Below are 27,219 nucleotides of genomic sequence, written 5' to 3' on the forward strand. Positions count from 1 at the left end.
AAAGTGGAAAGCGAAGTGGTTACGGCCGTTTAAACAATAATAAATCACCGTATACGGTATTAATTATTATATACACCGGGGAGAGTGTATATTTGTTGTATGGGTAAAATTCGCGAACAGCCGTGTTTTCAGCAACGCGGCTACCTTCGGATCGTGAAATGTCACGTGTAATACCTATGACCGTTGCACCGTTCTGCTGACGATCGAATTTATCTCGCGATGCATCGAATCTTTCTCTCTCTGTCTTTCTTTCTATCTCGTTTTCTGTCCAATTATTCTATCTTCTAACTTCTGAAAAAAAAGAAAAAGAAACGCTATTGATGGAAGAAGAAGGATTTTCTTCTCTTCTTTCGAGAGTATACGATTTATCGATCTTTTTTTCTTTTTATTTTCGATATGGAAAAGAATTGAGAGAATTGTGACTGTGCATGTCGAGCAAAAGGATTTTGTTCGAGACTAGCTTCTGAAAAAAAATGCTCTTGATGAAATCGATGGAAGATGGAAGAAGAAGGAATATTTGGATTTTCTTCTCTTCTTTCAAGAATATACTATTTATCGATCTTTTTCTTTTTTCATTTTCGATACAGAGAATACACTATTTTTCAATCTTTTTTCTTTTCTTCATTTTGTTCTCGAGAGAGGGTTGTGGCTGTGAAGAATAGAAGAAGAATATTTGGATTTTCTTCTCTTCTTTCGACAATATATCGATCTTTTAATCTTTTAATCTATCGATTTATCGATCTTTTTCATTTTCTCGATACAAAGAATACACTATTATTTAATTTTTCTTCTTCATTTTGTTCTTGATAATCGGAAAGAATCGAGAAAAGATTGTGGTTGTGAAGAACAGAAGAAGAAGGAATATTTGAATTTTCTTCTCTCCTTTCGAGAATATATTATTTATCGATCTTTTTTTTTTTTTTTTCATTTTCAATACGAAGAATACACTATTATTCAATCTTTTTTCTTTTCTTCATTTTGTTCTCGAGAGAGAGTTGTGACTGTGAAGAACAGAAGAAGAAGAAATATTTGGATTTTCTTCTCTCCTTTCGAGAATACACTATTTTTCGATCTTTCTTCTTCATTTTGTTCTCGAGAGAGGGTTATAGCTATGAAGAACAGAAAGAATATATGAATTTTGGATTTCTCTCCCTCGACAATTTTTTTTCTTTTTTTCCTCTTTTTTTCTTCTCTTCTTTTTTCTTCTTTTTCCTTTATCGATCTTTCTTTCTTTCTTTCTTTTTTTCTTACAGAAAGAATCGAGAGAGGATTGTTGTGACTATGCATGTCGATTTATCGATCTTTCTTCTCCATACGAAATTATTCTCGATACGAAAAAAATCGAGAGTCGTGAAAAAACAAAAGAAGAAGGAATATTTGGATTTTGGATCTTTCCGATACGGAAAGAACACAATGGCACGAAACAAGGGAAAATTTTTGAACGAAACGAGACGTTTCTCCGAGATACTTGTTGAATGTCTTCGAATCTTCTCGTCTCCGAACTATACCGAGTACTTAACCTTTGAGTAAGGTTAAGTTTCCTACGTATGTATTTCTTCTAGATAACCGATATCTGTCTATCTTTCTTCCACTGACCAATTTCATTCCACCCGTTTATCACGTATGACAAAACACCGCCTCTCGAGCCGATATCCGATATGTGTACACGCATCTTGGACCTTGATATAAATTTTTCTAATCGATGATAATTCCCAATCGCGTACGCGCGTAAATCGTACACACACATACAGACTCGAGTCGACCCGAAGAAGAAAAATTTCAGTTACATCCTGTGTCGAAGATCGTTGCTTCCTCGAAAATTGCTCAACGAAAGAGCGCGCAATTCCATTAATATATAATTTTCAATCCTAAGATTATTTCTAGATGGAAAGAAATTCGACAATAATTAAAAAAAATATATTTCAGATACGTGTACGATGTTACGCGCAAAGAAGAAATTTCCATTAATATAATTTTCAAACCTAAAGAAATTCAATATTTAAAAAATAAATAAACAATAATTAAAAAAAAAATATTCCAGATACGTGTACAATATTATGTGCAAAGAAGAAATTTCCATTAATATAATTTTCAAACTTAAAGAAATTCGACAATAATTAAAAAAAAAAATATTCCAGATACGTGATACGTGCAAAGAAGAAATTTCCATTAATATAATTTTCAAACTTAAAGAAATTCGACAGTCTGTTTAATTAAAAAAAAAAAATATTCCAGATACGTGCAAAGAAGAAATTTCCATTAATATAATTTTCAAACTTAAAGAAATTCGACAATAGTTAAAAAAAAAATATTCCAGATACGTGTACAATGTTACGTGTAAAGAAGAAATTTCCATTAATATAATTTTCAAACTTAAAGAAATTCGACAGTCTGCTAATTAAAAAAAAAAAAATATTCCAGATACGTGCAAAGGAGCAATTTCCATTAATATAATTTTCAAACCTAAAGAAATTCAACAATAATTAAAAAAAAAAATATTTCAGATATGTGATACAATGTTACGTGCAAAGAAGAAATTTCCATTAATATAATTTTCAAACTTAAAGAAATTCGACAGTCTGTTTAATTAAAAAAAAAAAAATATTCCAGATACGTGCAAAGGAGCAATTTCCATTAATATAATTTTCAAACCTAAAGAAATTCGACAATAATTAAAAAAAAAAATATTCCAGATAGATGTACAATATTATGTGCAAAGAAGAAATTTCTATTAATATAATTTTCAAACTTAAAGAAATTCGACAGTCTGCTTAATTAAAAAAAAAATATTCGATTCCAGATACGTGCAAAGAAGCAATTTCTAATTTAATATAATTTTCAATTCCGATTATTCGAGGAAGAAATTGGATAAATAAGGAATAATTCGAGAATCTCGGTTGGTCGATTAAAAAGAGAAATATTCCGGATGATATACGGTGTGTATACAGTGTTCCAGTTAGTTAACGTCTGTTAATCGTCAAGATCGTGATCCAAGGCATTTCTAATTAGCTTATAGGGATATGTTTATCGTTGAACGATATTCGCGATATCGAGCGTACATAACCAGTCCTTGACCCGTTCATTCCCAATAATCCTACCATTTCCACCAATTGAAAAAACGATATTTGATACTCGTTCGATTGTCCTCGCGTCGATAAATTTTCCGACGAGATGAAAATATCAAAATCTCTTTTCTTTTATTTCACTTGGATCGCTCACATTTTCACAATTGTTGTACCATTTACCGCGAGAAAGGGGGAGGGAGGAGGCTCGATCAAGATTCCGGACGAGGCATTATAAAGTCGAAGGGAGTAGAGAGAGGGAGCTGCGCGACGTTTACACGTGGAATCGAAGGGAAGAGATGGGCCCCCCTCCCCTCCCTCGTATCGCGCGCGCCACGAAGCGAGGATCTGTCGCAATGGTGGATCGATGTGTCGCAACGCGGCGGCAGCAGCAGCAACGGCACACAGCGCCGGGTCGGGCATAATAGCGTCGCGGCGGTGCGTCGCGATGCGTGCATACAACTATACCGTACTATTTATAAGCGGACGAAAAAACGCGTGGTTAAAGGAGAGAAACGCGTGGAGAGGAGGCCGTGGAAGGGCACGGGAAGGAAAGCGTTTTTCGGCGCCCGACCGACTCGAATTTTTCCCCGCGACGCCACCGCCCTCTGACCCATTTTCCCTCGAAGCTCGCCGGCGAGCCGGCTCGCCAGTTGTGCTGCCCGCCTCCGTCTCCTCCTCCCGCCGCGACCTTTTTCCCGCCTAAATCTCGTGGAACAATGTACCCTTTTTTCCCAAAATGTGCATCGTGTATTCCCTATCCGCGTGTAAATTTCGAAGGAGGATCCATTCTCGCGTAGAATCGAGGAAGGAAAGTCGAGGAAGAAGGAAAAATTGTGCTCGATCGATTCTAACCTCTCTTCGTTAATTCGATCGAAAGGAAAGAACGTGCATCGTGTATTCCCTATCCGCGTGTAAATTTCGAAGGAGGATCCATTCTCGCGTAGAATCGAGGAAGGAAAGTCGAGGAAGAAGGAAAAATTGTGCTCGATCGATTCTAACCTCTCTTCGTTAATTCGATCGAAAGGAAAGAACGTGCATCGTGTATTCCTTTTCTCGTATAAATCTCGAAAGAGAATCCATTTTCGCGTAAAATCGATCGAAAGAGAAATTGTGCTTGATCAATTAATTCGTGATGGAAAAGATTCCTTCCTTTTCTCGTATAAATTTCAAGAGAGAATCCATTTTCGCGTAGAATCGATCGAAAGGAAAGAACGTGTTCCCAAACGTGCATCGTGTATTCCTTTTCTCGTATAAATTTCAAAATTTATTTTCGCGTAGAATCGATCGAAAGAAAAATTGTGCTTGATCAATTAATTCGTGATGGAAAAGATTCCTTCCTTTTCTCGTATAAATTTCAAGAGAGAATCCATTTTCGCGTAGAATCGATCGAAAGGAAAGAACGTGTTCCCAAACGTGCATCGTGTATTCCTTTTCTCGTATAAATTTCAAAATTTATTTTCGCGTAGAATCGATTGAAAAAAAAATTGTGCTTGATCAATTAATTCGTGATGGAAAAGATTCCTTCCTTTTCTCGTATAAATTTCAAGAGAGAATCCATTTTCGCGTAGACTCGATCGAAAGAAAAATTGTGCTCGACGAATTCTAACCTCTTCGTCGTTAATTCATAATGGAAAAGACACAATGTGTACCTTTTCTTACCAGAATTTCGACACGTATCATCGCTTAGAATCGATTAAAAGGTAACCTGTACTAATCTAACCTCTCTTGTCATTAATTCGATATTCCTTTCCCCGGCTAAATTTCGACCGAGAGAAACCGTATACTAAACCTAATCTCTTTAAAATTAATTCGCAATGAAAAAGATTCCAAATATGAATGTGATTAAAAAGAAAAAACCTAACCTCTTTAAAATTAATTTCGAACGTGAATCGATTAAAGAACGAAGAAATCAACCTAACCTCTTCCTCTCTAATAAATATTTTTCCAAATTTCAGAAATTGTATCCAAGCTAAATTTCCAACCTCTTCGTCATTAATTGGATAATGGAAAAGTTGCAGCAAATCGTCAAATTGTGTTACGCAATGATCGTTGAGAATTTCGAAAATCGAGGACGAGATTGGAACGGAATCGGTGTACGTAGCGCTCTCTGAGAGGCTCTCGAGGAGATAAGGGAGTATATACACACATAGTTGCGTAGAAAATGGTAGGAAAACAATTTGTTGACATTGAAGCGTTGCCGTGGACGGGATTGGTAAACAGGAAGAAATATGTTGGGATGGTTGGAGCGGCATTGGCGATAAAATAAAACAGCCTTATCCGATCGGTTGGCCTATTTCACGACGGACAATTGCATAAACGCGCCACGTCGTCGTAAGCACGCACGCACACAAACACACACATACACACACACAATATACACACACGCACGATATATTTATAGACGAGGAAGGTCGAGGAAGAAAGCGCGCCTAGACCGTTTGACCATTTGGCAGAGGCAGCTGCCGAGCAATCATATCCAGACCGGCCACTAATAATATCGTCCAACCTCGCCATTTTCTGCAACGTTTGTTTCTTGTATATTCCTTGCAGAATAAGGACACGTATCGATTCGAAAAATCAATTTCCAGCTTCCCGTTATCCCGGAAATGGAATAATCAAATAATAAACGATGATGATATTATTTTTTCAAGATTTCGATTCGAAGATCTGATTTTCGTGGAAAAGTGATTGGTGTAAAATGTTAGGAATCGTCCGTTACGTTTTAATTCCGATATCGATAAAGAAACGGAGAGAGATACGGAGGCGCGATACCGGGAGCCCGGTGATTAAAAGTTCTAAGAATAAATGCAGCGGCGTGAATAAGTAAGAAAATTGTTTCATCCAATCAAGATACGAGCAAAAGAGACGTTGTTTTAATTGCTTGGGAATTTAGTACACGTGTACCAACCGAACAGACTATTTTCCGATTCGTAATCCGTAATGCGAAGCCTCGTTTCTTTTATTCGTCCATTCGTATTTGTAATTCGCCTTTATCAAAAGTTATAAACCTTGTTCGGAGAAAAAGGCTTAGAGATTGGAAAGGGGGAGTGTCGAAAAAATCGAGGAAAGAGGAAATGACGAAAGAGCTCAAGCTCGTCGAAAAAGTTGTCTCAAATGTCAGCCTCGTTAACCGATAACATTATCTTTTTAAACTTACTTGAAACGAGCGAAGTGAAAAACGTACGTACGATTTCTAAATCGATCGAATCCGAGCGGTAACGGAATTTCGGGGGAAAAATAATAACAAGAGGAAGGAAGAAAGGAAACGTGTCGCCACCTACCGATACGTAAACACAATAACCGACGGTTAATTTAGAACGGAGAAAGGGAGAGGAAGGGGGGGGCGCGGCGGTTTAGGACAGTTTAGGAAGACATGGCGTTTGGAACGAATCCATCGAGTGGCCGCGATCGAATTTTGGCTCGAACTCGTTGCTGGTTTTCGTTGTTGGTAACGGCCGGCTCGAAAGTAACACTCCACCGCACCGCATTGGCCGTCGTCTCGTATAGGCGCCAACCTATATTTCGCTTTGGAACAATTGTTGCAGAAACGAACGATACGCGCGCTGTACGCGAGCTTCGCACGCACCGCGTGTGGTTTGCTGCCAGTGGTGGTGCGCGCGCACACCGCTCTCGCATGCACGCCTTATTTATAGACTCGGGAGGAAGGTCACGAAGAAAGCGCGGCTAGACGAGCGATTCGTTTCGACATCGTTTCCGCCGTTGACCCATATCGTCCCCGATTCTTTTCGACATCCACGCTTCCACTGTTTTGACCCACTTCCAACTCCCATTCCCTCCCAGTCCCTCGCTCGCTTTTCCATCGTTCCGCTCTAGCTTCTAGATTCTCTAGGCTTTAGGAGTAAAGGAGAAAAAAGAAGGGAGGTACGTTATTACAAGCGTAGTAGCGTAACATTCGAAATTCGTCTCGAGGAGCAATAAGTTGTTTATCCGAGAGACGAGAGATTTACAAACTTGACCTCTCGTCTTGTCTCCCTTCCCTCTCCCTCTCTCTCTCTCTCTCTCTCTCTCGAACGCCTCGAGCGATCCATTTTCCTTGATTGAAAATTTCTCGCCGTGTTTACGCACGGCTGGTTAATCGCGCAGATAAGATAAAACTGAGTTTCGTTACTCCTATCCGAACGTTTCCAATTATTTCTAACTATTTCTCGGGCTTGTTGTAGTAGATCGGTGTTAAGGTCGATGCGAATATTCGGCTTTATATATTCGTTCTCTTTTTTCTTTTTTTTTTTCGAAAACCTCTTCCTCTCCCCGATTCTCGATCAAGTTCATAACCGAGAATAATACTTTTTTTTGCAGATTAAGGATCGTACAGGAGGACGAGGAAGTCGAACGACGTTGCTGCTTTAAAATCGTTCGAGCGAGCCGTTTTTTTAAGCGCCCGGGGCAGGTAAACTGTTTGTACACGGTTCGCGACACCTTACGCGAGAGAGAGAGAGAGAGGCGAAGGAAGGGGAAGGAAAGTGGTCAGCGCCGTTCCTCTTTCTCTCTTCTTTCTTCTTCTCCTTCCTCTCCCTTTCTTCGCAACGGCGTCGCGCGACCCATTTCCATTGACAATCGCGAACAAATTTGCACGACCACGTGACCACGGGCCACGAACGGTCGCGTGGTCGAATCGCGTCTTCGAATCCGCCATTTTGCCTCTCGGTCTCGGACGAAACGACAAACGGTGTGGGATCGTTAAGGGGGGAAAAAAAAAGATAAAAAATTGGAAGAATTTTTCTTCGCTTTTGATCATGATTGTTTTTGAACGCGATTGAGTGATTAATCTTTTAATGGGATTTCTTCGAGAGAGAGAGAGATACAACTTGTTTATTAATCGCGAAATTTACGATTCGTGAAAGTATGCTTGGAAAAACGAAGCGAATTTTTTTTTAACTTTTTCTTTTCCTTTTTTTTTTTTTTTTTTTTTTTAAATAAGTATTATATTATAACAAAGATAGATATGGAAAAGAAAAAAAGAAACAAAGATATTATAGCCGTGTTGCGTAAATGAATATGTGTCGGTAATAGGGCTTTTAAAAATTTTAAAAGCTGTTTACTATTATCAGCGATTAGCGCTAATTAAACAAATTTCCTACAAATCATCGAACTTATTAAACATGGCATGAGAGATAATAAAAGAAAAACCTTTGTACATGTTTTCGGTTTTACGTTCCATGTGTATATATATATATATATATGTACGTACATTGTGCATAATGCCGGTTAATTCGCGTCACTTTTGACTTAAACTGATGATTATCTGGAATAATATTGTTACTCAACTTATATAGTTTACGTAACGTTTACTTTTTTGAAACCCGAACCTACGTTGCAATTTATGTGCATTTCATGCGTTCGAAATAGCAAACTTTGCCCGAATTTAATATATATTCATGTAGTTATGGATCCATCTCTCTCTTTCTCACTCTCTCTGTTATTACATCTCTGTCACAACGCGTGGATCAAGTTATGAAAAAAAAAAAAGAAAAATACACGAGTGATACTCGTGTATTAAATTTTATCCCAAAAAAAAAAAAAAAAAAAACAAAAAAGATATTCAATTCTTCGCGATCAAACAAAAGCTCGATGGTTCGATCGATCGATCGATCAAAATTATGGAATAATCGAGAGATACAAACGTGGTTATAAATACGAACGAAACGTGAAATGGGAATTCAAGAGGCCACTTGTCGATGAATTTTAATGGAAATGCTTGGGGAGATAAGGGCAAAGTAGTAGAATTGTTACAAAGTATAATTAATAATATTTCAAAGATAAAATGTAATTTTGATAAAAAATAATAACACCACGTGAATGACGATGAGTTCGTGAATGACAATGATACGGCGATAACGCGATACTTTACCAATTTTACATTCGTTATCGGGGGAGGGGGGGAGGGGAGGGGGGTTTGTTCGAAAGTGGCTCGATAATCACTGTAAACTATACAATACGATACCAGCGTTCTTTTAATATTATCGCTCGAGTATTCCATATTACACGTCGTAATCGTTCAATTATTCGCCTTCGTCGATCGCGTTTTCCGTTATCTCGATATCCATCCATCTCGGTCTCTTCTCATTTTTTTTCTACTCGGTGAAGAAAAGAAGAAAGAAAACAATATATATATATATATATATATATATATATCTCGGTCTCTTCTTATTTTTTTTCTACTCGGTGAAGAAAAGAAGAAAGAAGACAATTTTTTTTTTTTTGATGAAACCTTTGCATTTATATATATATTTTGGTTTCTTCTCATTTTTTTTCTATTCAGTGAAGAAAAGAAGAAAGAAAACAATACATATATATATATATATATATATATATCTCGGTTTCTTCTCATTTTTTTTCGACTCGGTGAAGAAAAGAAGAAAGAAGACAATTTTTTTTTTTTTGATGAAACCTTTGCATTTATATATATATTTTGGTTTCTTCTCATTTTTTTTCTATTCAGTGAAGAAAAGAAGAAAGAAAACAATACATATATATATATATATATATATATCGGTTTCTTCTCATTTTTTTTCGACTCGGTGAAGAAAAGAAGAAAGAAGACAATTTTTTTTTTTTTGATGAAACCTTTGCATTTATATATATATTTTGGTTTCTTCTCATTTTTTTTCTATTCAGTGAAGAAAAGAAGAAAGAAAACAATACATATATATATATATATATATATATATATCTCGGTTTCTTCTCATTTTTTTTCGACTCGGTGAAGAAAAGAAGAAAGAAGACAATTTTTTTTTTTTTGATGAAACCTTTGCATTTATATATATATTTTGGTTTCTTCTCATTTTTTTTCTATTCAGTGAAGAAAAGAAGAAAGAAAACAATACATATATATATATATATATATATATATATCTCGGTTTCTTCTCATTTTTTTTCGACTCGGTGAAGAAAAGAAGAAAGAAGACAATTTTTTTTTTTTTGATGAAACCTTTGCATTTATATATATATTTTGGTTTCTTCTCATTTTTTTTCTATTCAGTGAAGAAAAGAAGAAAGAAAACAATACATATATATATATATATATATATATCGGTTTCTTCTCATTTTTTTTCGACTCGGTGAAGAAAAGAAGAAAGAAGACAATTTTTTTTTTTTTGATGAAACCTTTGCATTTATATATATATTTTGGTTTCTTCTCATTTTTTTTCTATTCAGTGAAGAAAAGAAGAAAGAAAACAATACATATATATATATATATATATATATATATCTCGGTTTCTTCTCATTTTTTTTCGACTCGGTGAAGAAAAGAAGAAAGAAGACAATTTTTTTTTTTTTGATGAAACCTTTGCATTTATATATATATTTTGGTTTCTTCTCATTTTTTTTCTATTCAGTGAAGAAAAGAAGAAAGAAAACAATACATATATATATATATATATATATCTCGGTTTCTTCTCATTTTTTTTCGACTCGGTGAAGAAAAGAAGAAAGAAGACAATTTTTTTTTTTTTTGATGAAACCTTTGCATTTATATATATATTTTGGTTTCTTCTCATTTTTTTTCTATTCAGTGAAGAAAAGAAGAAAGAAAACAATACATATATATATATATATATATATATATATATATATATATATCGGTTTCTTCTCATTTTTTTTCGACTCGGTGAAGAAAAGAAGAAAGAAGACAATTTTTTTTTTTTTGATGAAACCTTTGCATTTATATATATATTTTGGTTTCTTCTCATTTTTTTTCTATTCAGTGAAGAAAAGAAGAAAGAAAACAATACATATATATATATATATATATATATCTCGGTTTCTTCTCATTTTTTTTCGACTCGGTGAAGAAAAGAAGAAAGAAGACAATTTTTTTTTTTTTGATGAAACCTTTGCATTTATATATATATTTTGGTTTCTTCTCATTTTTTTTTCTATTCAGTGAAGAAAAGAAGAAAGAAAACAATACATATATATATATATATATATATATATATATATATATATATATATATATATCTCGGTTTCTTCTCATTTTTTTTCTACTCGATAAAGAAAAGAAAAAAGAAAATAATTTTTTTTTTTGATGAAACCTTTGCATTTATATATATATATATATATATATATATATATATATATATATATATATATATATATATTTATTCCAATAGTTTAAAAATGAGGAAAACGTGAAAGTGTCCGTGTCCTAATGGAAAGATAAATTCCTTTAGAAGCTGAAGAAGAAGTTACCCGCTGGGTGTTTCCCCGAAAATATTGGCGTTACTGACCTTGTTTCCTGAAAACAGGGGGCCTGTTTCCCTCCCCGGCCGGGGTTAACCATTTCTCACGGCTGTGCGGATCCGGTGAAAATAGAAAGGCAGAGAGGGTGGAAAAAGGTTATGGAAATAAATGAGATGCAAATCGGTTGTAAATCAAGTTTGGACGCGTGGCGGTGACGTGGGACCGTTTCACGATGACAATTCCCCTCCCCACCCCGCCCCGCCTCCCCGCGGAGGGACTCGACAAAAAGGAGAAGCTACGCCCCGCCACGGGGGGCTAATTGTGTTTGGAGCAAACACAGGTCACCCGGATCCAATCGTGGAGGCGAGCTCTCAGGTGTGCTCGTCGTCGCTCGTCGCTTACCTTGAGGATGCTCCTGCTCCTGCCGCACGCCGCTACCCTCCCCCTTCTTACCTTTCCCTTTTACCTTTCCCTTCTTCCCCCCCGTTTAGATCGATCTCCTTCCAACCAGATATATCATTTCATTCCTCGCGTACGACCAAGTCCAATCTTTCCAAATATTACATAATCACTTCGTACGAAATTACGAATCTTCCAAAACTCTTCCACTCGTAATTGTGAAATTTTATTTTCTAGTATATATATGTGTATATACTGTCAACTATGGATAAGCAGTATCAAATTCATTGTAAGTATACTGTATATATAGTATAGTTAATTAATAATTCATGGTTAATAATCTATATATATATATATATATAAAAAACTGTAGATAAGCAATATCAAGTCCAGGTATTCAATATATGCTATATTATCAACTATATATTAGATTATTAATATATATATCAATATATATATATATATATATATATATATATTTATTATACTATATATATATATATATATATATATATATATATATATATCAAATTCATTATACTATATATATTATATATATTAGATTATTAACCATGGATAAATAATATTAAATCCACTATTCTATATATATATATTAATTATCAACCATAGATAAGTTCAAATTCATATTCTATATAGATATTGTTAGTCGATAATATAGTATATTAAGCAATACCAAATCCATTATTCTATATATATATATATATATATATGGTATATATATGGTATATATGTATGTATATATATATATATATATATATATATATACATATATATATATACCATGAATAAGTAATACCAAATCCATTGTATTATACATACATATATTACATATATATATTATATATTAAATACTATATAAACTATATATATTATTAACCATGATACCAAATCCATATTCTATTTAGATATTGTTAGTTGATATATTAAGCAATATTAAATTCATTATTCTATATATATATATATATATATATATATATATATATATTAGATTATCAACCATGAATAAATAATACAAAATCCATATTATATATATTATATATTATATATATATTAGACTATTAACCATGAATAAGCAATACCAAATCCACTACTCTATATATATATATATATATGTCAACCATGAATAATATCAAATCCATTATATATATTATATACTATAGTATATATACTATATATATTAGATTATTAATTATAACTAAACAATCAAATTCTTCTCATTATATATATTATCAACTAACAATATATTAGATTATCATAGTAATATCAAATAGTATAAGGGTAAGTAATACCAAATCCATTATACTATATATAGTATATATATTATATATATTATATAGACTATTAATCATAGATAAGCAATACCAAATCCATTATTCTGTATATATATACATATAAGTAATACAAAATCCATTATATTATATATTATATATATATACTAAACTATTAATCATGGATAAGCAATACCAAATCCAATATTCTATATTTATATTAATTATCAACCATGAATAAGTAATATAAAATCCATTATATTATATATATTATATATTATATATATACTAGACTATTACCATGAATAAGCAATACCAAATCCAATATTCTATATATATATATATATATATTAATTATTCACTATGAATAAGTAATATATATATATATATATATATATATATATATCAACCATGAATAATAATACCATTATACTATATATTATATATATTATATAATAACAATATACTAGATTATATATATACTATACTATACTAACAATATACTAGATTATCAACTATAATAATAACCAAATAGTATAAGGATAAATAATATTAAATCCATTATATTATATATAGTATATATATTACATATCCTAGATTATTAATCATGGATGCAATACCAAATCCATTATTCTATATAAATATATATATATATTATATATCCTAGACTATTAACCATGGATGCAATACCAAATCCATTATTCTATATAAATATATATATATATATTATATATCCTAGACTATTAACCATGGATGCAATACCAAATCCATTATTTTATATATATATATATATATATATATTATCGTAGGAAATAAAAAATTGCAAAGTATGGGAAGAAAAAAAGACGGAGGTTGTGTGCTCTAGTAATAACGGGGTGCAAGTATAGCGTATATACAGGGATAACGGGTTGATTCGCGGCGAATTGTCGAGGGCGAGGGAGAAAAAGGAGGACGCGAAGATGCTCGGTAGGGAAGGTGGAGCGTCGGTTTATTTATAACGTTCGTAAAGAGAGGAAGACAGTAATGGCCGCGTGCGCGCGCGCTCGTATGCCTACCTACATTTCCCAGCCAGCCTCCTCTCGCCAGCTTTCTTCTGACATAACCGAACCGAAGGCGCGGGCCGCGGTTATGCAATTCGAAAGTGCCCGCCTTACTTTACGTATCGTAGCGAGGATACGAGACGCGGCTTGTGTTGCGCGAGCCGAGCGCGCGTTTCAACCGCGTGCCTTTACATCGACGAGAGAAAGAAAGAAGGAAAGGAAAGGAACAGCAGGGATACTTTTTTTCCTCTACTCTAGAATTTTTTTCGAAATTTCTCCAATCGTTTGTTTGTATTCGATGTTTCAGCGAGTGTGAAGAGATATACGATTTGGAATTGGATTTGTGGAAATTTTATCGTTATCGAAGGTTTGGTTGATCTCTATACGCGTATTGAATATCGAAGAAAATGTAAAAGGAGAGAGAGAGAAAAAAAAGTATGTTTTACTTGTGTATCTTTATAGTTCATTACGTATGGAATTTTAATTAAAACGTGTTAATCAATTCAGCCTTTGAAGCTTGATGATTGATTATTCACTGTTTGCATTTACATAGTAAACATATTTATTAAATACATCCATAAAAAGTAGTTAATTGGCAATGAAATTAATGAAAATGGTCATTAAACGCGGCTATTCGACGAGGAATTATCCGCGAAAGTATCTTTCTTCTTCTTCTTCTTCTTCTTCTTCTTGATTTCTTCGGTCGAAGTGGATCAAATTTCGAGAATCGAATTTTATTCATCGATCGAAAGAAAAATAATAAAAAGAAATTCGGTGTCGTCGGCCCCTCGACGAAAATAATCGAAAGTGAAAATTTACAATTTACGATAACGATTCGGATAATTTCGATCGCCGATATTTTAACCTGGAAACGGTTTCGAGATATATCGGAGGGTGAAAGTCGGAGCCGAAGCCGGGGAATATAATGCGAAAGAAATAAAAAGGAACCGGATTAAAGAATATCCAGATAAACGATAAAGCGGTAAATTACGCTATGCAGTGGCATTAAACGTTGGCGGCGTGCAATTTCACCACCAGGCCCCGGCCTGGCCTGCCTGCCTGCCTGCCTGCCTGCCTCGCGAGCCGAGAAATTGCTCATCTTCGTATATCTTTCGCGTCGCGCGTTTCAAAGATTTCGAAGGAAAAGGAAAATTTCCAAAGACGAGAGAATATTTCTTCCTCGGATAGACGTTACGTAAGAACGACGAAAGGTCTCGTGTAATTCGAGAGAATTACGCATCCGTGCGATATATATATATATATATATATATATATACATTTCTCCCAATTTATATCCTAGATAGATAGAGAGAGAGAGAGAAAAATCGGACCGAATGGTTCGAGAGAATTACGCATCCGTGCGATATATATATATATATATATATATATATATATATATATATATACATTTCTCCCAATTTATATCCTAGATAGATAGAGAGAGAGAGAGAAAAATCGGACCGAATGGTTTTTTTTTCGATTGGAAATGAAAATTTGCATCGTTGGGCGAAAATATTTCTATCCGATCGTCACGCGTAATATAATTCGTCGGCCGAGTTAGCGAGATTCGAGTGTATCGTATCCGGCGATGCACGAAGAAACGTGTGGACGCGTGCTCTTACAATGTAAAAGGCACCGGGATCCCGGTGAAAGTGAGCGCTGCTTTCCCCCGAGCAGGACGAGGGGGGGGAGGGGGGCTCTCCTCGCCATCCAACGATGGTCTCCTTTAAACGCATACATTACACACGGTTATGTCATAAGCCGTGTTGTGTTACTACAACGGACGAACACGAAAACGCGTGTCCGCGCACGTGTTGCGCACAATTCCTTATCGTTTCTCGTAATGTTAATCAACTTTTACGTATATTTAGAATCGCGATAAGTATTTATAGCCGCGCGATTCACGTTTCTTTTTTTTTTTTTTTTTCTTTCCTTTTTCCCTTTTCCGCGACGAGCGCTTCGATTCGAAATTTTGCCATCCCGAAGGCAAGGAAGGAAGGAAGGAAGGAAGGAAGGAAGGAAGCTTGAACGCAAGCCACACACGAATCGATGATGCTCTTCGTTACGTAACTGGAAGAAAGGAGATGGACGAATATCCGCTCGACGCGAACGATCCAAACGGAATTTCGTTCGTTCTTTGTTTTCGAGATAACTTTGTTTTCGAAACCCAGTTCTCTCGACAAATCGCTTTAAAAATATATCGTCCTAGGCGCGATCGAAAACGTTTAAAAAAAGCCACGAGATAAAGAAGACGGAGATAATTAAGTTTGGGAAGCGACCTATTGAAAATATCCATTTTAGAAGAGCGGGTAATTGGTAGCGATAATGACGGCGCTCGAACCAATTAAACGATAATTACCTTATATACGCACACGTGTATCTGGAACGAGATAGAGAAAGAAATAAATATGTAATAGAGAACAATATCTCGAACGGTAAAAAAAACGAACATATATATATATATATATATATATATATATATATATATATATATATATATGCGTGCTTCGAAGGTACACTTTGTGCAAAACAAACTAGTAGAGAGAACACGTGTACGAACGAGGAGAGGATAGTTGAACGAGCGACGAGGATCGTTTGTCTTAAAATAGAATGTTTATGCTACCAGTCATTGGCGTCGTATCGCTCGAGAGAGCGAGAGAGACGGAGGGAGAAAAAAAACGTTCGCTCGTTCGCCGGTCGGAAGAGAAAGAAGGAAAGAGAGAGAGAGAGAAAGAGAGAGAGAAGAAAAGAAAAGAAAGAAGAGGATCCGTCGCTCGACTCGTACTTTCACTCGAGCACACGCTTGTGCAAGTGAATCACCATTATTAGGCAAATATTGTTCGTTTATTGGTTGCGATGTTGCAGCTATTACGGGAGAGACAAGTATAGGTAGCAGTAACGTTTCGCAAACCCTTCTGCCCGCGACGTCCACGTCGGTAATGGGCGTTCGGTTAAACAGTCATCGGTCTTAGAAAGTGAACCGACTGCCACATTTTTCCTTTTTCTTTTTCTTCTCTCCTTCTTTCTTCCCCTCTTTCTCTCTCTGCATAAAATCGCACGCTGTGCTTCGCGAACGACAATTGCTCCTTTTTTCGACGAAACTCGAAGTTGGAAACGATGTCGATTCATTTTTAAGAGGTCTCTCCGCTCCCTTCGCACCATATTCAGACGAGCATTTGTTTAATTCGATTTTCTTCTCGAACGGATTTCCGCTTCTCCAAATTGTCGATTGCCATTCGTCTCGATTACTTTTCGAACGGTAGAACGGTGAGGCACGCCGCTGCGTGTATACATTGTGTACGGTTGGCGGATGCGCGCAGGCGCACGAGATACATCAACGATATCGTCGAGCGCAGGGCTTCGTACGTCGACCTTCGCGATATTCGCGAATCTCGCTCACGATCGAAAACCGTCCCGTGGGAAAAATTCGTTTCGAAGGTTGCTGCGGTTTGCCGGGCAAAAAAAGAGAGAAACGAAGCCGGTAACGCGTTAAAATCAACGCTGCCGCTTTTCTTAGGGAAAAGTTAATCGAAACAAAATCTCGATTAAATATATGCTTCGAATAAGAATAAATAATTGGTGACTTTTCTCTCTCTGTCTATTCTAACGTTATTTCTTTCCAGAAAATCGTCACGTTTACGACACGATAAATACAATCGAACGACCCCGCTCGAAGGAAATTAGATTTCCAGGGAAACTCGACTTGTCTTCGGATCTGCAAAATCTACGAAATCTCGAGTCGGTTGGCTGGATCGCGCCGCCACAGTTTCACGCGTATTTTTGCCCGATGCCGGCGACACGCAGCATTGCTCGAAGCCTGAATATTAGGCAATCTAACGCGTCCAAGGCTAGCCTTGGAGCCTTGAGCCGCCTTTCCAAGTGTTTCACTTTAAACCCGGCCGCCCGTTCGCCTCGATAGCCGCAACGTTTGATTAGATCTCGAATCCTCCGCTTCGTTTTGTTGTCCCCGAAAAACCTCTTCGTTCGACAATTCTCCATATCAGCCTCGAAAAAAAAAAAAATTGAATTATTCCATCTATCCTACTCGCACACTTTCTTTTTTGAAATAATCGATAATTGGCTCGGTCGATATCCCTTTGTCTCGTTCGCGGCGGCAATTGCGGGGGAGGGGAGGGGAGGTGGAAACAATCCAGAGGGCTCTCCTCTCGCGGATGAGCGAAGCAACGAGGGGCGCTGTGCGAGAGGCGACCAGTCGGTCCTTAATCGGACAAGGAAAAACTGGTTCCGCGAGGAGAGGAGGAGAACCGGATAACGCGAATCGACGTTTTGTCACCCGATATATCGAACGATCCACCTTTCTTTTCATTCAGAAGAGAAGAAATTTTATATATATATATATATATTTATGATTCATCATGTGACTCACGGTCACGATTTTGGTTTCGAGGGATGGGCGAGGCGAGAGAGGTGGAAAATTATTTTTCAAGCGTCGAATTTTTAATTTGTCCCCAAGGTGAAAAATATTGATAATTGACGGATAGCCGCCCTTGAAGTATTGAAATTTGTATTTTTCACGGGGGATTGGAACATGTAGAGACACTTGTTGCACTTGTGATCGTTACATTCATCTGTGAAGTTGAAGTTTCTTTTCTTTTTTTCTTTTTATTTTTTTCAAAATCAAGCAACAGTGACAAATTCCTCGTGACCAATTTTTGAGACAAAACTATTTATTTTCTTTTTATCGTGTCTTCTGGAAGGTCGTTTCAGCTTTTTTTCTTCTTCTTCTTTTTTAAAAAAGAGAGGAAGAAAAAAAAAAGCTTTTATCTGTTTCCGCCGTATAGTAAAATGCAATTTCAACGTTGCGTTATTGCAGTTAGTACTATAATTTTTAATACAAGGCCAAAGAAAATTGCCGTTTAAAAGTAATAACTGTGATAAAATCAGTGATAAAATTAGATTCTGAATTTAGAAGGATCAATGGAAAATTCCCGTATGACGTTTCTTAAAAGCTTTTTAGAAGAATACAAGACGAAGGAGTGAAATTAACTTTTTATCATGCTCGGGAATTTTTCTTCACTTTGAAAAAACTCGCCGCGCGAAACAAAACGCGATTTACGGTTTTATCGATTTATCATTTTGTTGAAATGTTGAGCCTGCGTTTGTAATTGCATTTAACTTTAATTCGATAATAATAAATCGTATCGCATAATCGGGACAGGTGTTACGATATTTTTAACTATATATATTATACGCCAAAAATATCATGAGATTAAAAAAAGAAAAAAAAAGTCGCGTCAAAATCTCTCCACAATATCCACAAACTTCCGAAAAAAGATTCGAATAATATCCTTTGAAAAGGATATTATTATATCTTTTATACACGATAAATATTCCTTGGACGAATGTTGAAAACACGAGAACGCGAAAGAATTATTCGAGAGAAAAAAAAAAAAAAAAAAAAAAAACACCGTCCGTTTAAATATTTCAACGACGAAGGATCGCGGAGTATCTCCTCGTCTCGTAATAAACGTCTCGTTTCTCGAACGAGCGTGGAATCGCAAAAAAAAGCGAAGCGCGTTCGTCGTCTGCTCGACGAAACAATCGGTAATTAGCTTCTTGCACGATTTCCATCCATTTTTTTTTTTTTTTGTTCCCCTCCCTCTTCCTCTTTTCCACGACGATCCGTTTCACTCGTACGCTCCACGAGGACGAATGTGTCCCGTGCTCGAATTATGTAAGGTGGCACTTTCGTCGGCCGCCTCTTATGTCAGTTGGTTAGACTTTTAACGTCGTGGCCGTGCACTAATGCGTCGATTACGTGCATCTATGTGTGTGTGAATATGTGTGTGGTGTATGTGTGTCTCTTTCTTCCTTCCCCTTTCTTCTCTCGCGCCTCTATCTCTCTTTCTCTTTCTTTCTATCTCTTTCTCCCTCTATCTCTCTTTCCCTTTCTTTCTCTTTATCTCTATCTCTATCTCTCTCTTCCTCGGAGCGAGAGCTTCGTTACGGCCGACGAATGGTAACCTTGTCATCGCGACGACCGGTAAAAAACGGAAATTAGGTAACAAGGAAAGGAAACTTTTCTATACTTTGTTACTATTCGGTTTCTCGGAAAAGAGAGAGAAAGAGAGAGAGAGAAAAAAGTTACTTCGTACATTTATTGCTTCGTATTTCCGTTCTCTCTCTGCCGAGTATAATACCGCATACTTTTCTGCAAACGTTGTTTTCGTTTTTCTATACTTCTTTCTCGTTTCTTTTTTATCCTTTTCTTTTTCTTTCTCTTTCCATCTGGAAACGATACTTGCCCTCGAGCTTCTTGTTGTTGCTCGATCGCATCTGTAACGATTTGTGTACCACACGGACGGAATTATCGGAACGCGTTTACTTGACTTTCGAACAAGTCAAGTTTTTTAACGAAAATTGAAAATTGACAGCGAAGCAAAATTGTTTCGGATGTAAAAAAAAAAATTCAGCGAGGTGAAATATTCATTTTCAACTTTGTTCGACTTGTTCCTCGAACAAATTCTCGATCATCTCTCCACTTTGTGATAATGGATGATATTCGTTGGAACGAAAGGTATGTAAATTTGGGAGAATTTGACGGGATTGCGCAACATTTACAATGCAACAATGGTTGGAAATTATTCAACTTGGTGTACAGTAGACGTAAAGTAATCAATTGTTACATAGAAAGTTTTCTTCGGCTACAATAGTGGTTAATAATCTATTACGATTTATTAACTCAAAGAGAAAGTTTCGAGATATCGCAATACCAATGATCCATAGTGAATGGCGTAACTAGTATGGAGAGGAGGGTGGGGGGGGGACACTTAGGGCTTTCACCCTGCCAAATATTCGTGAGACGTTTTTGGTAACGATAACCTCGACATAAAAATCGGTTATAATAATTCGAACCGAAATTTTTTTTTACATTTATTGTATATACGAGTTACGAGTTTTAAAATTTGCAACGAGGTTGCTTCCTCTTTTTAAACTTGTTCCTTTGCTTTCTACCGAGTAGAATTTAAATTCGGGAAAAATACCAACAGACGCTAACAAAACGATTTTAGCAATTTTCTTCTCACTTGAGTTTATCACTCGAATAAATCTGTATACAAATTCGAAAGAACGATTCATTACGGAAAAGGAAATTGCTCAGGATCGAAAGGAAAAGAAAGAAAAAAAAGGAAAGAAATTTCGTATTTAACGACCCAATTTCTTCTCCGAGTCGGAGCAATGAATTTCGCAACGCCGGTAAACAGAGATAGTCGATAATTTAGAAATCTATAGAGTTAACCGTCCTTGACTCGCGCCCTTACGCGAATATTAATCGCGCGACTATCCATGTTTAGACTCGAAAAATGGAAATGTGTCTTTTCTTTTCTTCTTCTTTTTATTAACTCGTTTTACAAACAGCGTGTACAAACAGCGGTAAACAAACAATCGGTCTTAACTCGGGAAAAGGAAAATTCCAAATATTTATAAAAAATTTGATGATAAAACGACGTATATTGCACGTACGTGTTCCTCTTCTCGTCTAAAAATAATCAAAAAGAAAAGGAAAAAAAATCGTGAGCGAGCAAAGGTTTTCAATTCTCATTGCGCACGTGATCGATATATACGTATGTATGTATATATACATGCACTCGCGCATGCGCATGAGCGGAGGAGCGAGAACGCGTGCCCACACGAATCGAAATCGGATTTTCAGGCGTACAAACATCGTCACACGCTGGGCTTACGCTCCGTAACAATGCCCCAACTTTCTCCGTCACTTTCATTTTCGTTGGTCGGCTGCCTCTCGCTCTCTCTCTCTCTCTCTCTCTCTCTTTCTCTCGCTTCGATTAGGAAATAGTGCGTGCCCCTCCACGCTTTGCCCTCCTCCTCCTCCACCTCTTTTCTCGCGTCTTTTTTTCTTTCTCTCCCTCCCCCACTCGCTCGACCACGCTCGACCCCCACTCCTCGTCCTCCTCTTTCGGGGCCTTCGCACCGTTTCCGGTCGGCTCCCGCGATTTTAGAAAGGGTCTCTCCTACCACAGCAGCAGCAGCCCGTGTGCGCCACGCAGAGGTGTACCTTTACCGCGCTCTTTGCAGAGCGTGGTACGATTCGAATGCACGCTGCTTCGATTTTTTTTTTTCTCGAGTTGAAAAAATGAATTCCTCTCGAGTTCTTCTGCATTCTAAAAATATTTTGTAGGATAATTATTCGTGAAAAATTTTTAAGTAAGAAATTAAGTCGAGGTTAGATAAATAAGAGGTTAGGTTAGTATATATTATCGTGACGATGAATTTTTATTCAATTTTGACTCGAGATGAAATTAATGTAAAAGAATTTAGAAAAATTTAACGAGTATTTAGAATTACCATTATTTTTCAATAAAAATAAAAGAATTATTGATTTTTATCGAAGAAAGATTCCTCTTTTTTTTCTTTTGATCCAATTCCGTGGTTGGGAAGATATTATCGATGGATGGGGAAGAAAAATTCCTTTTTTTTTTTTTTTAACACGTATATTTCATTCTCCGTTGAAAAATAATCCCGTAAATCGTCGTAGGAAATAATAGAATCTGCAATCACAAATCAACTCACTCGGCGCACCACTTATTATTCGCTAGAGATTATTATTTACAGTCGATTGGAACTGTCTCGTGAGATGAGGTGGGCTTGTCTTTGGGGAGGGGGGGGGGGGGCGGATACCGCCGATTTCCTCTTCGAGTGCGTGTAAAAAAGGGAGAGAAGAGGGTGACACGAAGCTTTTCTTCTTCTTCTTCTTCTTCTTCTTCTTCATCGTCTTCGTCTTCTTCTTCTTCTTCGTCTTCGTCTTCTTCTTCTTCGTCTTCGTCTTCGTCTTCGTCTTCATCTTCTTCTTCTTCTTCTTCTTCTTCTTCGTCTTCGTCTTCGTCTTCTTCTTCTTCTTCTTCTTCTTCTTCTTCATCTTCTTCTTCGTCTTCTTCTTCTTCTTCTTCGTCTTCGTCTTCGTCTTCCTCTTCTAGAAACGGCGAGATAGCGAGATAAAAAAAAGTGTGCAGCGCTGGCCTACCCTGTTCCTCCACACTGATGAAACGAAGGCGGGCGGGGAAAGGAGTGGGGAGAATAAGACATCGAAGAGGATCCCTTATCTCTACGATTAATCTCTTAAGGTGAATTATACACATCGGTATTATAAAGTCGACGACGATTTCGTTTGTGAAATGAAACTCGACTTTAGGATGAATAAACGTCGTATATAATGAACAGTTTAGCGAGAGAGTGATAATTATTTTAAATAGCGGGGTAATATTAATTAGTGGTTAGTTGAAATATGCCCGTGAGCCGTACACATTTACCGTGAAACGATGGTGGATTTTTAGCATTTTTATAGATGCTTGCTGAAGAGAAGGAAAGTGTGTACGAAAACTGGGGAGAGAGAGAGAGAGAGAGGGAGAGAGAGAGTGCGATAAAGTTATTAATGGTCGTAGTCAGGAACATGCGACATTTACACATCGAATACATTTAAAAAACGTGTGTGTTTTACGTCATCTCGCGTCTTTTCAGGGATTTTTCGCCGCCGTTCCTTGTTTTTTTCAAATCCAACGACTTTCTTCTCCTCTCCGAAATGCGGCGAATCTTCCGTCTCGCTCGAGTCGATTTTTATATAAATCGAAAGCAAAACGTTATATATATGTATAAGTGTATATATAAATTATGTCAAAGTTGTACAACATCATGTACAAAAAAGGTAATCAATAGTTTAAAAATACGCTTTTCTAATAAGCTCGATATTACGAGATTAACTTATCGTTATAAAATCGATCGAGACTAGAGAAAGAGACTAGAAGTGTTCTCTTGTACGTACATATCCGAATAAATACGTAATTTAAATAACGCGAGTTAAGTGTATCGTGCAGCGATCTTTACAATTCACCGTTTAAAATTCGCTATGTACATCCCTTATCTTACTTAATAATTAATTAGATAACATCCTTGTTGACACTTTTGACCACACACCATACCATACGTATACTTACATACATGCGTGTCAAATAGCTAGAACCGTAGAAGAGACAGAAATGTCGAGTGGGATGGCCACTCGAGAAGGCGATATATGATAAAAGTGAAAATCCGAGCTTAATTGGGAGACGCGAGACGCGGTGGTGGATATCGATTCGATTAAGTGACTTTGTTGCGCGATGTGCTATTAAATAGATACATAAATACGAAGTTACGAGTTCTGTATGTACCGCCCATTTACGCAACGGTGTGCACGCATCGACAAGGTCCTTCTTCTTCTTCTCCCCCGTCGTTGTTCGCTTTTCTTTAAACGTCTTTTAAACGTCGCCTCGCTCAAACGCGACGAGAGCGCGATCTGGTGGACGAATGTCGCTGTTAAAAATGGTCGAGGATCTTGTCGAATTGTCGGACGAAACGCGACGCGAACAGCAACGTTTCAAAGGTTTACGACGACGAACGTGTTTAACGAGACAAGATTGCGTTTTTGATTGTGACGAAAATACATCATTTTGCTCTTATAAATACATAATATGAAGTTGTTTTTCCTTTCTTATTTACCTTCGTTATTGATGTCATGTATATAAATGTTTCGAAGAGTGTGAAAATATAATACGAGTGCGGAGAGAACTGTGAACGAAAACCGGAAAAATAATTGAGGGGAAATTAGAAATGTTGAAATTTTTTCTCTCGTTTGGACAAATCGTCTCGTTAACAACGGCGCGCACAAACATAACCTCGAAACTGCGTTACTGCGTTAGTAACGTTGGTCACTGCAATTCTTTTGTCGAGCAAGTCTCTCTTAAATTTTTGCGCAAAATACATTCGCGATATCGATTCCTCGAGTTTTATTCATCTCGACGTTTAATAATTAATCTTGGAGATTTTTACGCGAAATTTTATGTAAAATATAGGAGAGTAGATTTTTCCCTTTTTCGATGATACTCCTCGAGAATTAATTTCTCGTCGAACAGCAAAGAGGCGATCCATTTTCTTCGCCACTGTTCGCCATCTCCCCTCTCGCTTCGTACTTTCCCCTTTTTCGAACTTAATGCATTATTTATAAAATGGTTGCAAGCAAATATTTTTTTTCCAGGTTAACGCCACCTATATACACCGGTGTACAACACACACTGTAGATAACCGCATAGATAATTTCACTCCGCCTAATGCTCTAACGCTCTGCTCGAGAGTTTTTCTTATTCTCGATATATATATACATATACGTAAAAAGTATATTCTTACGTAACATAATATCGTGATCTCTTACACCATCGACCGATATCCCGAATGTACTTTTGCAAAACAGATATTCGAGAGAAAAAAAGAATGAAAAACTTTGTTTCCTTTTTTTCCTTCTTCTTCTTCTTTTCGCAGGACTGAAATTACCGACCGAATAACGCGTTATTCACGCGCGCGTTCTAATTAAATGTACAATGTCAAAATATCGACGCGAGCTTATAAAGTCTAGAAAAATAGTAGTTTTTTCCCCCATTTGTCTCGACATTTTTCGATTTCGGACAAAATTCTTTTTTTTTTTTTTTTTTTTGATCGTTGCGCTCGTTGCGATTCGAAAAGTAAGCGATCATCGCGTAAATTGAGATTCTTTTTCCTCTTTTTTTTTTTTCTTTTTTCACGAAGAGATGGAACGATATATGCATATTTAGAGAAAGAGAGAGAGAGAGAGAGAGAAAAGCGAGAAGTTTCGAGAATAAAGTTCGCATGCAACAAGCATGGCTGTGAAAGACTGCGCGCGCAGCGACACTGGTTGCAGGTTCACAGGCGCCCTCGTACGCGGGTTTTCATCCGCGGATGTTTCGTCGTGTTTCGCGCGAAAGAAAACAAAAACAAAAACGAAAGAGAGAGAAAAAAAAAAAGGAATATCGTGCGCTTCAGGTTTCTTTTTTTTTTTTTTCTTTTTTTTTTTTAACTGCTATGGACGGATATATTACACGCGCGTCGATGTTTTCATCGTCGGATCACGGAGGGGGAGGGGAGAGGGTCGCGATTCTATCTACCTATCTATCTATCTATCTATCTATCTATCTATCTATCTATCTATCTACATCTACACACTGTTGTCCACCAGCGAATCATTTTTAAATCCGCGTGTTTTTCGAAAAGAAAAAAAAAAGGGAAATTTCGAAAACAAAAAATGCGCGGCCCTTCCACGATACGAGGGAACAGAAAATCGAATATCGTAAATAACAAACCGTCGCTTGACGAATCGATAATCGCAAATGGGCAGTGATTTTCAATTTCCAATTTTTCTCTTTTTCCATTTCCTCCTTTTTTTAACCACCACCATTTGGACGTACCTGTTGTTTTATCCGTGTATACTTTCAAAGATTTCGTATCATTTCATAATCTCTTTTTTCTTTCTTTCTTTCTTTCAGAAAGATTCCGACTCGAGACTTAACTCCGTGTACGTGTACGTGTGTGTACGTGTTTCGAAGGAACTGTTTAATATCGAGTTTAATTTTTTTAAACGAAACCGCCGAGGGCGTCGTGAAAGTCTTGAAGATAGGCGAGGAGTTGAGGCATGGTCGGCCGATCCCTGGACAATCCTAACCAACAGACGGCCATCACTGCGAAGAATTCGTCCGGGCAGGGTCTCGGTTGGGCCAGTCGGTAACCGTCCCGAAGACACGCCATCATTTCGAACGGGTCGACCTCGACGTACGGTTGCTGGCCCATCGTCGCCAATTCCCACAAGAATACACCGAACGACCACTGGAACGAGAAAGAAGAGGGAAAATGAGAAGAAGAAAGAGAGAGAGAGAGACAGAGAGAAAAATCGATGGAAGGATCGGTCGGTAAAAGCGAATCATCCGTGTGTTATTTACATCGGTATCATTCGTTTAAACCGTTCGTTATCGGATGCAAAGATTAAAAAAATGTTATTCCTAGTGCTTTTTTTAAATATGTGAACAATTTTCCGTCTCTCGAAGTGTATAATAAGCAGCAATTGATGCGATACAATTGATGCGTCCTTTTCTATTCTTTTTTTTTTTTTTATCTTCGACGAGTTGGAATCATTCGATGCTCGAGCAAAATATTAATTAAACGTTCAAACAAGATGAATGAATTTCCAGCCAAATATTTGAAGCTTGAAACAATGGATTTGGATTGCAATTCCTTTCCAAGTTCTTTTGTCATTAATATTCATTAATTCTATTCATATTTATGACATGTGGCTTTTTTCAATTTTTAAGTTTCCTCGATAATGTCTACCATATCTCCGACAATGTCACTTGAAAATGATAATTTGTT

General features: G+C 36.7%; 1 protein-coding gene and 1 long non-coding RNA gene across 6 annotated transcripts in view; one reads left to right on the top strand and one right to left on the bottom strand.

The window, feature by feature from the left end:
* The first annotated feature begins 2,241 nt into the window (after window positions 1-2,241).
* Window positions 2,242-26,478, top strand: LOC102654893. The gene is made up of 3 exons (XR_003305477.1): window positions 2,242-4,765; window positions 5,021-7,473; window positions 26,343-26,478. It is a non-coding gene; the product is annotated as an uncharacterized LOC102654893 (long non-coding RNA).
* The window catches only part of LOC408278 (tyrosine-protein kinase Drl), a 101,978-nt gene continuing 99,362 nt past the window's right edge, over window positions 24,604-27,219 (bottom strand). For all 5 annotated transcript variants that reach the window (XM_006569187.3, XM_026443347.1, XM_006569191.3 and 2 more), the window contains one exon: window positions 24,604-26,679. In XM_006569187.3, the coding sequence (XP_006569250.2) occupies window positions 26,431-26,679 (249 nt within the window). In that variant the 3' untranslated portion in view covers window positions 24,604-26,430. The remainder of the gene's footprint in view (window positions 26,680-27,219) is intronic.

This window comes from Apis mellifera, linkage group LG10 (assembly GCF_003254395.2).
Source record: "Apis mellifera strain DH4 linkage group LG10, Amel_HAv3.1, whole genome shotgun sequence".
Lineage (NCBI taxonomy): Eukaryota > Metazoa > Arthropoda > Insecta > Hymenoptera > Apidae > Apis > Apis mellifera.